This window comes from Ictalurus punctatus, chromosome 16 (assembly GCF_001660625.3).
Source record: "Ictalurus punctatus breed USDA103 chromosome 16, Coco_2.0, whole genome shotgun sequence".
In the NCBI taxonomy this organism is placed as follows: domain Eukaryota; kingdom Metazoa; phylum Chordata; class Actinopteri; order Siluriformes; family Ictaluridae; genus Ictalurus; species Ictalurus punctatus.
The window spans coordinates 17297640-17313682 of record NC_030431.2 but is presented as its reverse complement, the minus strand read 5'-3'; the positions used below and the strand labels follow the sequence as shown (position 1 = coordinate 17313682).

Below are 16043 nucleotides of genomic sequence, written 5' to 3'. Positions count from 1 at the left end.
AACAGAAAATCTATTTATCTCTAAACTCACTTATAGGGGAAATCTAAGGGCAGTCTTTAAATGCCATCAATAAATATTTAAAATTTAACGCTAATTATTTCTGACCCTATAATGTTAATTGAAAACAACACCAATATTACAGTTTTGCAATTAATAAAAAAAAGAAAAAAAGAAGAAGGATTAAACAGACATAAGTACATGCCTTACTCTTATTATTTTTTGTCCAACACACACACTGGAGCAATACATTAAAAAGAAAAAAAAAAGCAATTTCCTAAAGTTATTCTTCACTATTAAAAAAACGAATCCTCTGAGTCTCTGAAATGATATTATGCAAGTTTAGGAATTATTTTAGAAATACCTTTAACTGAAAAACTAATGAAAGTGTTTTACAAAATTGTTTCACATAATTGTTTATTAACTGCACCAACAACTGCCATTAGCCGTCCATTATAAGCAAGTTTTTTTATTTTGAAAAGTAAACTTTTTTGTTCTTTACACAATACAGGGAAATATTGAATGTCACAACTATTGTGATCCCATATATGATACAGATGTGGTATATAGGGCTTAGACTGATGAACACTAGAGTATTTCTTAAAGCTAATCATGTAAATTATAAGGCGGTTTATTAGTGGCAATTAAGTGGTCCTATTTATTTTTTTCATGTATATTATCACATATAGTATCTGCCCGGTGCTTCCATATTTATTTCTCCTTCTGGCCTTCCATAAAAATCGTTTGGACGCCCCTGGTTTTAATGATATTGAATGTCTTTGAAACCTGTGTACCGGAGATTTAGCAAACTGTGATGTGAGGAAATGATGATGAGGTAACCTACTGCCTCTGTTTATGCTGTCAGGATGTCCTCCTGGTACGTACGGTTTTGGCTGCCGACAGGTGTGCGAATGCCTAAATAATTCCACCTGTGATCACATGACTGGGACGTGTTATTGCAACCCAGGCTGGAAGGGATCACGGTGTGACCAAGGTAGGACAAGCCTTTTATACATTTCTATATTGCACCATGGTTGCAAATTAGGAGCAAGAAGACATTTTGGGTTTTAGAATGAGTCATTTTTCATCTGTCGATTCTGTTTAGTGCAAAAAATGTTTGCGTTCGATTTGAGATGCTGCTAAATGTAATGTGTTGAGAGGCAGGAGGCAAATATGCAGACTTGGGGCAAATACAAAAAAATAGAAGCAGGTATCCATAGCAAAACAGGTTAAATAGGCCTAGAGATTATCCATAATCAAAACTAGTGTCAAAACACTACACATGGATCAAGGAAGTTGAAGTAGAAACCATGGCTTAGACTTATATAAATATTCAAAAAGATTTTGCAAGAATGCATTGAAGCAACAGGGTATATACAGTATAGATAAATTAATCATGGAGTAACATAGAACAGGTGAACACAATTGGGCAACAAACCAGTGACAGCGTAGGGTCAGAAACAGGACTAGAACAGGAACCAAAAAAAAATGTGCGAATGGTGTTTGTTGCTATGGGCACAGTGATGAAATGGGGAAATCTATGAGACTACCTTACAAAAAATGAATAAATAAACACCAGACCAGCAAAACTTGTATATAAGCTATTTACACAGAGTGTGATGAATTGGTGGAATCATTGACGGTGATTGTGGTTAAGGCAGAGGCAGAACAGGAGCCGTGGAAGAGCCAAGCGAAAGAGAGCAAAGCGAATTGATTGCATTAAAAATGCTGAACATTGCCGGATAAATATGAGCTATTTAAGAATGACAGACCCACTGAGCAAAAGTATTTAAACATCAGTACCTCTTATTTTCTGTGTCCCACTGAATGTGTTGCACAAACCAAAATGTTTGCTCTGATTCTTTGTAGTTGGTGTCATCATTGTAGGCAACCCTAACAGTCTGACCAGTGCCGCGGTTCCAGTTGATTCGTATCAGATTGGTGCCATTGCTGGAATTATTGTCCTGGTGCTGATGGTGCTCTTCCTCCTGCTCCTCTTTATCATTTACCGAAAAAAGCAGAAGGGAAAAGAGCCTGCAATGCCTTCCGTCACTTACACCCCTGCCATGCGGGTTAACACAGACTACACCATTGCAGGTCAGTACTGAGGCTTAATGTTAAAGTATTTTTGTGTCTAGTGACTGAAGTGGAATTCATTAGCTAGCCCACTGGACGAATAAAAGCTGCAAGGTGCTTGCCGAGGCCCATGTTTAAGTTGCTGGGAAACTGACTAGGCTATGAAGTGGTAGCTAATGTAATGTAATAGTGTATGGTGAGCTAGTAAGCTAGTTAAGTGCGCTAATACAGACTAAAGGAAATGAGCAAGTCTATGGTCATTATTATTATTATGTTTCTGATGTAGCACATCATGCCTTCGACAAAAAGTCAGCATAGTTATATCCTCAAGTCATATATAAACATTATTATTCCAGTCTAGCTACCTTGTGCCTTGGCCAGTGTAATATAGTCCAGCAGGTGGAGAGATTCTGAACAGGTCACATGTACTATAGTAGTTACAGCATCAAGGTGCATTACATGACAATTAAGTGCATTAGGCACATGTTAAACATACCTACATACCAAATGACAACTTTTGTTTTGCAAAGGTCAATATGTTTTTTCTTCTGCTAATTGAACCTACTTATCCAATGGGAACCTACAGGCTAGTGATTAACTGATCATGAAAAATTCAACCTGAGAATTAGCCTGCCATCAGTGTCTCTTTTCATGGACAGGAAATAGTTTCTCCATTAAGTCTTCAAATGCAGAAACATGCAGGGCATTTTAATTCATTACAGAAATGAATTAAGTTGTTTTGTTTTCCCTGGTTAGTTCTTTCTGTTTGATTATTTTGTCCAATAAGCATCTTCCGAGACAGCACTACTAAATATTAACTAAATATTTATATATTACATAATATATTATAAATATTTATAATATAAACTACATATTTTTTAAAAATCTTTTTTAGATGCAGTACCGCAGACAAATGAGGTTCCTCCCAACAGTAACTACTTCTCTAACCCCAGCTATCACACTCTGGCCCAATGCACCAGCCCACCTCATGTCAACAACCTGCCTTATGGAAAAGTGAGTTTTCCTGCTCTAAGGGAGGAACAGAACCTTCTGCCCAAAATATGATGAAATTGATTTGTTTTAGCTAATGGACTGTACAGTGCCAATTTCTTCTGTTTTTGTGTATCTCATACTAAATTGTTTCAGAAATTAAAACAAAATCTAAGATAAAACAAAGGCAACCTGAGTAAACACAAGATACAATTTTTAATTGACAATGTTATTTATTGAAGCAAAAAGGTTATCCAATACCAACTGGGTGTGTGTGAAAATGTATTTGCCCCCGTAGTTACTAATTCCCCCAAATCTATGAAACTGCATTCATGATAGGGTTTAGCTGGACTAGACACAACCAGACCTGATTACTACAAACCCTGTTCAATCAAATCAAAACTTAAATAGAACTTTTTCAACAGCATGAAGTTGGTTAAAAGGTCTGTAGGGAATTTAGTCAGCGGTGGGTGGACCACAGACACACAGGAGGCCGTTTTAGTGTTTCCCGTGGAGAAATCTTTATTCCGGACAGTCTGTGAAGGGGGTGTGGGTGTGCGTGCGTGTGTGTTGTAGTGCAATCGTGCGGTGAGGGTCTCAGCCGTCTGCGGTTACAACCAGGGGGCGGAGCCTTCACTCGTGTCGGAGTCGTCTGAGGAAAAAAAACACACGACAGCGATTAGCCGACATGAACTAGTCAAAAATCGCCTGAAAACATACCAGAGACTTGCTCACATGCACGGCGAGACTTCTCTCCCTCTTGCAAGTGGAATATTGCCCTTTGATACTCTCCCCTCGCCTGCTGAATGGTGGAATTCTTCCGTGCGGCGCACCATTCACCAGCCAGGTGTGCGTCGGCGACCCGGCCCCGCCGCCACGTGCTCTCCAGCCGTCCAAAACATTGGTGGTGCTGAAGCGGAGCTGTCTCTTCCAAAATTCCTACAAGAGCACAGCAACTACTCATCCAGCAAGACACAAAAGACTCAAGGACAACATCAAAGGACCTACAGGCCTTTCTTGCATCAATAAAGGTCACTGTTCATGACTCCACATCCACTCTGGGCAAAAATGGCATCCATGGAAGAGTGGCGAGGTAAATACCACTGCTAACCCAGAAGAACATTAAGGTTCGTCTGAATTTTGCCAAAACACATTTTGATGATCCTCAAACCTTTTGGGAAAATATTCTTGCAACTTGCAGTAATTGAGGGAACCATGAAATCTGCTCTCTACCAGAAAATCTTAAAGGAGAATGTCCGGTCTTCAGTCCATGAGTTGAAACTCAAGCGCAACTGGATTATGCAGCAAGACAATGATCTAAAGCATAGGCGTAAGTAAGTAGAGCAGTGAAAGCTCAGTGGTTAGGATGTTTGACTACTGATTGGAAGGTTCAAATCCCAGCCCTACCAAGCTGCCACTGCTGGGCCCTTGAGCAAGGCCCTTAACCCTCACTCTGGATTTGGGCATCTGCCAAAATGCAGTAAATGTAAAGCCCACCTCTAAAAAAAAAATCCAAATGAATGTGGAGTGGCCTAGTCAAAGTCCTGACTTGAACCAAGTGAGATGCTGTGGCAGGATCTTAAACAGGCAGTTCATGCTCATAAACCCTCCAGTGTGGCTGAATTAAAGCAGTTCTGCAAAGCAGAGTGGGACAAAATTCCACCACAGCACTGTGAATAAGTGATCTCCAGTTATCCGAAGTGTGTGTTTGTAGTTATTGCTGTTAAAAGTGGCACAACCAGATTTTAAGTTTAAGGGGGCAGTTAGTTTTTCCCATGGGTGATAGGTGTTGGAAAACTTTTTTTTGCTTCAATAAAAAAAAAAAAAAAAAAAACTGTATTGTGTGTTAATTCAGGTTGCCTTTGTTTTATTTCGTTTGTATTTCGTTTGTATTTAGTGTGAATATCTAAAACTATTTAGTATGAGATCTACACAAAAACAGAAGAAACAAATACTTTTTCACAGCACTGTACATGTAATGGCCAAATTACATAGAATGTGTAATGAACAAAAGATCTGCTCATTATTAGGTTCAATTAGATGACATTTGGCTTTGAAGTAATGGTGATCCACTTTTCAAATCTTTTTTTCTGATGTGCCAGGCGAAGAACAACCAATTGTTTGTGAACCTGAAGAATGTGGAGCAGAGAAAGAGGCCTTCTCTGATGGAGCACACTGGAACATTGCCTGCTGACTGGAAACAGGGCAGCTGCTTCAATGAGCTTGGTGAGCAAGGGGATTTTGAAAGGGAATACTTTTCTGATACTTTCCCTCGCATAATGACTATGACTGTAAAACCCGGGAGCTGGAGGCAGCTGTATGCAACTGCTGAGTCACTTTTTCAAGGATTTACCAAGAGTCACAGCCAGAACAGAACTGTCTTACACACAGACAGAGAGGACCCAAGACAATTGTGTAATTATCTGCAGAAACAAACAGAATAACTGTAGAAGCTGGAAAACACTAGAAACTCTGTGGTGTAATAATTCAACTACATAAAACTGACAAAATCATGTCAGAACTGTAGCATTATAGTATAAGATGTATGCTTTTATGAGCCGCTATGGTCAACACGAAGCGGAGTTACTCTTTCCATCCCAAAGTCGATCATTTTCCAATAACAGCATGGCCCAAAGTGTTTTATTCCACTTATACCACAGCAATTTGCCAGTTCTAACAATTTATTCAGGATCAATACGTCCTAGTGGGTTAGGGTTAGGGTTTCCTGTAACAGCACATCATTAATAAGAAGCTTGTTCAGTAAAGGCTTGTCCTGTATACAGAAAAGACATTGCACTGCTTGTTCATCACTAATTCTAGCATGTTGTGCAGCATCCAGAAACTAGGCTAGCTCCTGTTATCGCTTACGCTATAGCAGCTATAGTCGTTCACTCACCATCCTGTCTTTTTTTCTCTCTTCTGTTGTTAACAAAACAAAACAAAAATACATTGCTGTGTTACTGAGAAACCGCAAAGCTCTCTGTCCTGAAGACTTTCCCATGTAGGAAAATTTAAAGTTACAGCTTCACCTCTGACGATCATGAAGCACTGATACTGGAGAATGCATAAATGCAAAATATTATATATTATATAAAATATCAGATTGACTGGTATCCTTTATTTGTTATATCAGGGCTCTTCTAACATAGATTAAACAATCAATGCATAGCATCTATCACATGTCATGTAATAAACCTATGCTGAGTGCACTTAGCAAAAACCTAACATCTGATATGAGCTGTCTTGACATCAAACACTATGGAAGTCATGAAGATGCCAATAATAGTGACATACCGCTGCGGTTTAACTTGAAATAAACTGTAAAAACTGTAATAAACTCATGACCACATTTGATAGGTTTATGACAAGGTTCTCTTAGTCCTATAATGACGAGAGCGTATAAATGCATTAAACATCTATTCTTTTTTCCATAGGTCATTCATTTTACATTCACATGCCTAAATATTATATTATTCAAGTGGGACTTCTGATGATTATTGATATTGATTATTTCTCTGTTACGTAAGGGAGAGATAATGCTCTAACATGCAAAATGGTCATTCAGAAAATAAAACCTGCATGACATTTCTTTTCTAAGATGCGATATTTAAGAAACGTAAGAAATCAAATAAAAATACACATTAATCTCTGTGGCAAACTTCTTATTTATTTATTTATTTATTTGTTTATTACTAACCTCACTAATGCTGAACCAGCACTAGACAGGAGACTTAACTCAAATTAACTAACGTGTAATTATCCTTAACAAGTACATGACAATCACAGTTAAATCACTTAATCACTATAATCAAATATTCCATCTTACATGTTTTGTTTTGCAACTTCCACATAAAGAAAAACCTCCTCTCCGGGCTGTATTTGAACTATGTGTTTTTCATTCCAGTGTTTTGTTCCTTATATTATAGTTTTCACATTATGTTCCTGTAAGCTTTTTAGCAGGAGTTGTTTGTGCCTTATATTTTTATTCCTCCTCCTTTTGTGTGTTTGACTGTGATACTCTCTCTCTCTCTCTATCTCTTTCTCTCTCTCGCTCTCTCTCTCTCCCTCTTCTTTGGTTAGGAGCATATGGAGTTGACAGACATTACCTTGGAAAATCTCTTCGAGGTAAGATTTCTTTTATACATGGTTGAGTGTAGGCTGTAGAGAACATGTCATCATGAATCAGTCTTTGGCTGATTAATAAAACCACTTATGACTGAAGAGACATTATAAGAAAACTCTCTTCCAGACCCTGGCTGATTATTGTTCTACTACTGTACACAAATGCTCCTCATTCTTAATAACCGAGACGTACTACCGTGTCTATTTCTTGGCTGTACTATTCTGACTTGTTTAGATCTGGTGAAAGGTGTGCCCTACCATGCCAGCTCCTGCTCTCTAAACTCAGAAAACCCCTATGCAACAATTAAAGACCCTCCTCTCCTGGTGCCCAAGAACACAGAGTGCGGCTACGTGGAGATGAAGTCACCTACGCAGAGAGACTCTCCTTATGCAGAGATACACAACTCCAGTCCTGCAAACAAAAACGTATATGAAGTTGGTAAGTGGCCAGATATCACCAGTATCATTTTTCATTTTTCTTATAAAAAGTGGCTTCTCTTCATGATTTTTTTCCTACTAACTAACTACCATCTGTATTTTTATGGAAAGTGACATTTAATTGGTAACATATTTTAATATCATAGTAAGCGTCGTTAAACTATTTTTTATATAGTATAATATTGTTAGATCGTAGTGCCGGCTGTAATTCAAATAGTTCATACTAAAGTGCTTTTTCTAAAAGATTACTGTTTCTATGGTAACAACTTATTCACAGTGACTGGATGTGCCACAAAAATCTATAGTTGTATCCCAAATGACATACACCATAAATGACATGTACTGTATGAATTTTAGAAGGGTAGTATCGCCTCAAATGGAACACTAACATTTTTTTTTTAACTAACTGGAAGTATAAGCCGTTTTCCAGTCGATGGCAAATGACGTAATGTGAGATGAGAGCTGGTAAATATCAAAGCCCGGTAGAAGACCAATGTAAGCATACCTTGATATGGTGAATTTTTAAAATGTTGAAAAATAAAAATAATGTAACATTTAAAAAAATTCAACTCACATTTGTACAATGTCTTGTCCACCAGTGTCATCGGCCATCTTGAAAATTTTTCTAATCCAGGGTCAGAGCATGGTAGCCCCTCCCCTCTCCCGATATATAAGCAGAGCTGCGACCATTGATGTGCATGATGTGTCCAACATTCCACACTTCATTTTTTTGTTGAATAAGTGCATCATCTGGGTCTTTGCAGTGCACTTCTTCTTGTTGGAATTTGTAGTGTGAACTATTTATACTACAAAAGGGCATAAAATTGTGCATACTGTAAGTATGTGATTTAGGTTGTACCTTAAGCTTAATAATAAACAGATTCTTTAAATAGTTGTTATTTAACAAAGACATATAACTGTTGATGTGATGAAGCTCTCTGAAAGGAGGTATTTATTTAACTTAAAGTGGGATTTTTCAGTAAATATATTTCCAATGAGGCTATTCACATGTAATTTTCTTACCTTGCCTTGGAGAATTGCTTTTTCTTAGCGTGTTCAATACTTTTTTCCTGTGTCATTCCACTTTATTACACATAACTTCATTTATGGAATTTAATGTTTGGATTTCTTTATATGTGTGAATTTCTTGAGTTAATACCAAAGTCTGGGGAAAATTTCATGTGAATAGCCTCATTGGAAATATATTTACTGAAAGAAATGTTGATGCATCCAATACTTATTTCCCCCAGTGTATTTGCTTTATGGCAGGGGTGTCCAGTCTTATCCAGGAAGGGCCGGTGTGGGTGCAGGTTTTCATTCCAACCAAGCAGAAGCCAAACCTGAGTCTATTGGAAGCCAAGCTCAACTGATTAAACAAGTGGAATCAGGTGTCTCGTGCTTGATTGGAATGAAAACCTGCACCCACTCCGGCCCTTCCTGGATAAGATTGGACACCCCTGCTTTATGGTGTCCAGTGTCCGTGCTTTGTTACAATTGGTACATTTTCCGCTACAGGTCTACTGGACAGAGAACTTTTTTCAGAGATGATAAACATGGCAATTTCTTTTTTTTTTCAAGTCTTATTAACTTGAAGAAACAGAAAAGAGAGATGTTGTGTAGGAATGTCTGTTTATACCTCTGTAAATTGCTGTGGTATAATAGGCATAAAACACTTTGGTATCATCACACCACCTAGTGTTGATTGTTTTCCTGTAACAGCACGTCCCTGTTTGGAAGCTTGTTCAGTAAAGACTTGTCCTCTATACAGAAAAGACATTGCACTGCTTGTTCATCACTAATTCTAGCATGTATGTGAATCTCCTTCTCTGTCTTTTCAGAGCCAACAGTTAGTTCAGTCTACACATCTGCCAACAACAACTGCAACGGACCATTTGGCCAGGACCCGTACGACCTACCAAAGAACAGCCACATCCCCTGTCATTATGACCTGCTGCCCACGCGAGACAGCACGCCGTCCCCCCTCAAAGAGCTGCAAAATGAATGAGCTCTTAGAGACCTGACCAAAACACACCATTCCCACTGCGACAAACACACCTTCTGTGGTTCCTTCAGCCTCATTAGTGGCTTATTATACACTTTCTGCATATCTCCACATCAGTATATTACTCGTTTTTATTGTCTTTTTTTTTTTTTTTACAGCCCTTTAGTTTTTTTTTTTTTTTTACTGTTGGGATAATCATTCTTAATCTTGTTCTTTTCTTACAATAAGAAGCATATTTAGATTTTTATTTCCTGAACATTTCTCTCAGTTGAACACATAAGAAAACCCATATTGAAAATAAAATGGAGGGATTTACATGAAAGAGGTGATGTGACATAGCAGATTTCCACAGTAACTTTTCTCAAACGCATCATTCCATTGATGAAAACATATCATTTGGAAATACAGAGTGAACCTCAAATTTATTTTTGTAAAATAAATATAACTGTTCTGAGACTTATTCAGTATTTGATGTTGGAAAGGAGGCTGGACTGTGTTTGTTGCTTTGTGTTTTTATTTTTATTTTTTGCTTCTTTTTTTTTTTTTTTGCTTTTTGTTTTTTTGTTTTTAGAGGAGTTTATATTACCACCATCTGTGTTGAGAATTTGTGTTGTCTGTGCAACATTGCATTATCACTGCTGTTTTAGGAACTAGAGATGTACCAATCTGATACTGAATATATATTATCAGGGCTGACTTTGGTCTAAACTGCTGGATTGGTATTGGATTTGACAGCCAATCATATGGCGTCAGTGCAATGCATAAAATCATGAAGATATAGGTCAAGCGCTTCAGTTAATGTTCACATCAAACATCAGAATGGTAAAAAAGTGATCTCAGTAACTTTGACCGTGGCATGGTTGTTTGTGCCAGACAGGCTGGTTTGAGTATTTCAGAAATTAGAAAAAGACGAGGGGATGTTTTTCAAATTTTCAACCCTCCAGTTTTGGTGAGCCTGTACACACTGTAACCTCATATTCCTATTCTTGGCTGACATGACTGGAACCTGATGTGGTTTTCTGCTTACCACAGTTGATTATTTAAGTTACTGTAGCCTTCCTGTCAGCTTGAACCAGTCGACCAAGTCTCCTCTTACCTCTCTCATCAGCAAGGTGCTTCCTTCTGCAGAACTGCCACTCACTTGATGTTTTTTTTGTTTTTCGCACCATTTCTGAAATACTCAAACTAACCCGTCTGGCACCAACAAGCAGGCCACGGTCAAAGTCACTGAGAATATTTTTCTCCATTCTGCTGTTTGATGTGAACAATAAGTAAAGCTCCTGGCCTACATCATGAATTTATGCATTGCTCTACTGCAGAATAATTAGCTATAATTAGATCGTTGCATGGATGAGCAAGGGTACACATGTTCCTAGGAAAGTGGCCAATGAGTATATTTTCTGATCCGCTGACATTTTATGCCATGATTGCCATTTATGCACCGACATGTTGGCTGAACACACAGATCGTGGCTCGGCTCGACATCAGTATCACATCAGTACCAGGTATCGTTATATTGTCAGACTCTGATATTGGCATCATACTGAAAATGCAAAACGTGCCATTCAGTGCATCCCTGTTAGGTTTTGTTATCTCTTACCATTTTATCCATACTAAATTTAACCAAAGGTCAATGTGCCATAATTAATGTTTTGTTGCTTCATCTATATTGACTCTTTTGGTATTTATTAGACAAGTGTCCTTCAGTTCTGTCCTGCGTAGCCCTGGGTGTGCACTCACTAAATCACTAATACTGTAATCCCAATTACAGTAACACACCTTTGTCTGTAATAACTTGTTTGTTTTTATCCAAGACCAGTGTTTACGTTAGGTGAATATTTTGACCTTTTACATAATTTATCATCACCAGGCAGCATAATACAACCTTAATACAAGATTTGATATAAAACACTTAAAAAGGAATGAAAATGCTTAAGCTGGACTTTTGCAGTGAAGTTGAAATGTGTTGTTAACATCAGTTCTAGGTCAAAGGTTTTGTTTCATTTCGACACATAACCTTTTGAAAGTTTTCTGTATTTATACGTTACGTAAAGGTTTGCATTGAATGGAACACAGACAGCCGACAGTCTTAATCATCTCTGAGCCAGGTGTTACATTTGTATAATAATAATAATAATAATAATAATAATAATACGCATTTGTATAATTGTACATAGCTGTTACTTATAGAAAAAAAGCCACAGGATATAAGACACTATGGGAAGTGCGTGAAAAATACACTCAATACCATGTGGCCAGTTTGTAATGTTAATTGGTATTTCATTAAAAACTCTGCTACATGTCGTTATTTAGGGTCCGTTACAATAAAAAGAAGTCCCGTTTACAAATTTCACTCATTATAATCCCTTTTAGTAAACCATGTCAGTAACTAGTACAGGGGCATTTTTTTTCCATCTTTTTTCAGTGGCCCAATCTCTCTGGCTTTAATGCTAAGTTCTTTTTTTTTTTTTTTTTTTTTTTAAAGTTTGAAATACCTTTTTAACAGGACAGATGTGGTTGAGGAATATTACCATTCAATATTATTCAAAATGGCATTTCTATATTGATCAATTTTTTTTTAAGCTCTTGTCTTCACAGTAATTAGAAGTTGACAGATTATGGTTCGAAACTCCAGTGCAGACTTGTTTTAACAGAACTGGAAGGTTATATAAGTGTTATGTAAATATATCTTTATTTTCCTTAATATTGTGTGTTTTATAAGAACAGAATGAAATTGCACAGTTGTCATCCTCTTCCCCAAAGAACACCCATGACAATGGTATTTGCCTCCATAGTCCCACTTTTCTTACATGCTTTGTTTTGTATTTTATTTTTCTGTAGTGTATATGTACTGTATGTGCAATTTTGCTTTACAATAAAATGACAAAATGTGTCACATCATTTACACGTGATGCCTGTGTTACACATTACACTGAAAAACAAAATCATGAATCAACGTATTTAAATTAAGGGTGGAAGTTCTACTTACAAAAAGTAAATAGATAAATAATGTCAGGTTTATGTTAAACTCATTAAATAAAACAATATGTACATTTATGAAATTTGTTTGTTGTAGTAACAGGGACGTTATATCAATGTGTACATGCTAGGTATTTTTACTTACGTGGAAATTCTGCTTAATTCAAATATGTTGATCCATGAATTATTTCTTTTTGTATGATAATGGATAAACGGGATTCGACACAGTAAAAGTAATAATGATTAGAATTTACCCTGGTATCTTTATTTTGTCATGATTACATGCAATACACTAACCTTAACATTAAATGGTTTTAACCACTGCTACCAGAAATGCATGCACTAGGTGGTGGAGGAATTATTTCTTGGGTTGTCCATCTATCCGTGCATACATCTGAGATTCTCATTAGCATGACATCTCAAAAACGAGCGGTTGAATACATGTTTTCGGATTTATATGGAATTATCATTGCAAACAGTAAATGAACTGATCAGATTTTGGAATTGAGCCAAACAGGCTCACGGTCACAACAAGATCAAATATATATAGTCTTATATGTTTTTTTGTTTTTTCTTTAATAGCTTTCTTCCTGTTTTAAGTACATTTTAAGGTTTTTTTTTACACATACAAATTAATACCAAGAAGGACTTGACTTGTTGGTAGTGGAGGAATCTCTAGTTTAAATATTTTTAAACTAATGATTTAAACTGAGGGGCACAGTGGCTTAGCATGTTTGCCTCGTACCACTAGGGTTGGGGGATCAACCTGTGTGTGGAGTTTGCATGTTCTCCCCATGCTTTGGGGGTTTTCTCCGTTTTTCTCCTCCAGTCCAAAGACGTTGTAGGCTGATTGGCATTTCCAAATTGTCCATAGTGTGTGAATGTGTGTATGATTGTGCCCTGCGATGGGGTGGCACCAAATCCAGTGTAACAACCAAGTGTACCCCCCTGGTGCCCTGAGTTCCCTGGGATAGGCTCCAGGTTTCCCCATGACCCTGTGTAGGATAAGTGGTATGGGAAATGGATGGATAGATGATTTACACTAGCAAGGCTATTTTTGGAAAACAACTTCATATAAAGAATAGCTTATTTAATGATGACCTTTATAAAGAAATATCAATGAGCTTGCTTGTGTGTGTGTGTGTGTGTGTGTGTGTGTGTGTGTGGTGCCCTGCGATGGACTGGTGTCCCAATCATGGCGTATCCCTGTACCCAGTTGTGCCCAGGATAGTCTCTGGATCCAGCATGAACCTGACCAGGATATACTGTGTCCTGAAGATTGTTTCAAAGATTCAAGAGTTAAAGCTTGGTTTGTCACATGGAACATGACCTTGTAGTACACAGTTATAGAAGGGAAATGCTTATAATCGCACGATTTGTTGTCACCCAAATGAGGGTGGGCTCCCTTTTGAGTCTGGTTCCTCTCAAGGTTTCTTCCTCATATCATCTCAGGGAGTTTTTCCTTGCCACCATTGGCTCTGTCTTCCTCTTTAGGGACAAATTCATAAATTTTAAATGTATATTCTGAATTTATATATTTCTCTAAAGCTGCTCCATGGCAATATCCATTGTTAAATGCTCAATGTCCTCCGTTATTCCCTTTGGAGGTCCACAAGCAGTTCCTTTGTCTTGCTGACATTTAGGATCAGGTTGTTGGATTGGCACTAGAGGGACAGCCTTTCAAGCCACAAAGCACTGCTGCTTATTCTTCAGGCACAGACTGCAGCAGTAGTGTGGTATCTCTTTTATGTTTTGCAGTTGGTCTGAGGCCATTTGAAAGTATTGCCCTTTTGTCTAACTTTTCCAGATCTCTAAAACATAAATATTTTAGTTAAATCACTATTTGTCATAAACATTAATTTTGTGAGACTTTGCCTTGCCTTTTTTGATGAAGTTTGAACGCTAACTCGTGTATGTGAGGTCTTTCTTTCTTTCGTTCTTTCTTAGATGTATGTCATTACTCCTTTATTCATTTATTGTCAGTAACCGCTTGGATACATCCATGGAAAACACTTTTCACCTGGGGGCTTATGTGAAAGCGTATTTTCCTGCTGGAAAAAAAAAAAAAATTGAAACCATCAGAAATTTTAATGGTTTTCACTACAAATACCATTACAAACCATCAGCTGTTAACCATTAAAATCAGTACCAAATGGTTTCCCTTATGTAGTAGGACGTATTAAGGGCGTAAGTCCTTAATGGTATCATAACATGCCACCAGTAGAAGGCAACAAACAGGGACCCATACAATTACCATTATAACCATTAAATCCATTACAAATTCTATGAGGGTTTCTATTGGGGGGGTTCCAGCAGGGTTGTAATGTCTTGCTAATTTAGACTAATTACTGAAACACATTTTATAAAATGCAGTGCAAAGTAATGCTGTTGCTAGAAAATAGCAATTAGCTGTATGGGAGGCTCTTATTGGTCAGCTGGGCCAAACGATCTCATTACTTCTCTCAATATCTGACTCACTGAAAAAATTCCCATCGCTAGTTCAAATATCCCAGAATATCCCATTTATTATGCGTTTTATTTTAGTTTTTTCTCAGCTGTGAAACTATAGAATTCCACCCGGATGAGAAAACGGGCTTATCTTATTATTCATCATATAATCAATGGGCGATTAATTTGGCTGTTCCTATAATTGGTGAATGAACTACAATGAGTGATTGTTTTTATTTTCCATGTAAATGAATACCTACGGATGATAACACATTGGCTGCGTCCGAAATCGCATACTATGACAGAATGTACTGCATTGCCATGGAAACAGTACGTACTAATCAGTATTTGTGTGTATTATGACTACATCTGCCATGTTAGCATTGTCATGTGACCTTGAACGTCATCATAAACACAAAAATCTTAAACAAGTTAAGACAAGCTCAGAATATATACATATATACATATATACATACATACATATATATATATACATACATACATATACACACACACACACATATATATATATATATATATATATATATATATATATATATATATACACACACACACACACACACACACACACACACAGTATCTCACAAAAGTGAGTACACCCCTCACATTTTTGTAAATATTTGATTATATCTTTTCATGTGACAACACAGAAGAAATGACACTTTGTTACAATGTAAAGTAGTGAGTGTACAGCTTGTGTAACAGTGTAAATTTGCTGTCCCCTCAAAATAACTCAACACACAGCCATTAATGTCTAAACCGCTGGCAACAAAAGTGAGTACACCCCTAAGTGAAAATGTCCAAATTTGGCCCAAAGTGTCAATATTTTGTGTGGCCACCATTATTTTCCAGCACTGCCTTAACCCTCTTGGGCATGGAGTTCACCAGAGCTTCACAGGTTGCCACTGGAGTCCTCTTCCACTCCTCCATGATGACGACATCTCGTGGATATTAGATACCTTGTGCTCCT

At 37.4% G+C, this 16043-nt stretch overlaps 1 protein-coding gene across 1 annotated transcript in view; it reads left to right on the top strand.

Moving 5' to 3' along the window:
* The window catches only part of megf10 (multiple EGF-like-domains 10), a 72094-nt gene extending 59576 nt beyond the window's left edge, over positions 1-12518 (top strand). The window contains exons 19-25 of the mRNA XM_017488368.3: positions 863-991; positions 1867-2094; positions 2969-3087; positions 5166-5289; positions 7144-7188; positions 7421-7624; positions 9462-12518. Coding sequence (XP_017343857.1) covers positions 863-991; positions 1867-2094; positions 2969-3087; positions 5166-5289; positions 7144-7188; positions 7421-7624; positions 9462-9628 — 1016 coding nt within the window. The 3' untranslated portion in view covers positions 9629-12518. The remainder of the gene's footprint in view (positions 1-862; positions 992-1866; positions 2095-2968; positions 3088-5165; positions 5290-7143; positions 7189-7420; positions 7625-9461) is intronic.
* The last annotated feature ends 3525 nt before the right edge of the window (positions 12519-16043 follow it).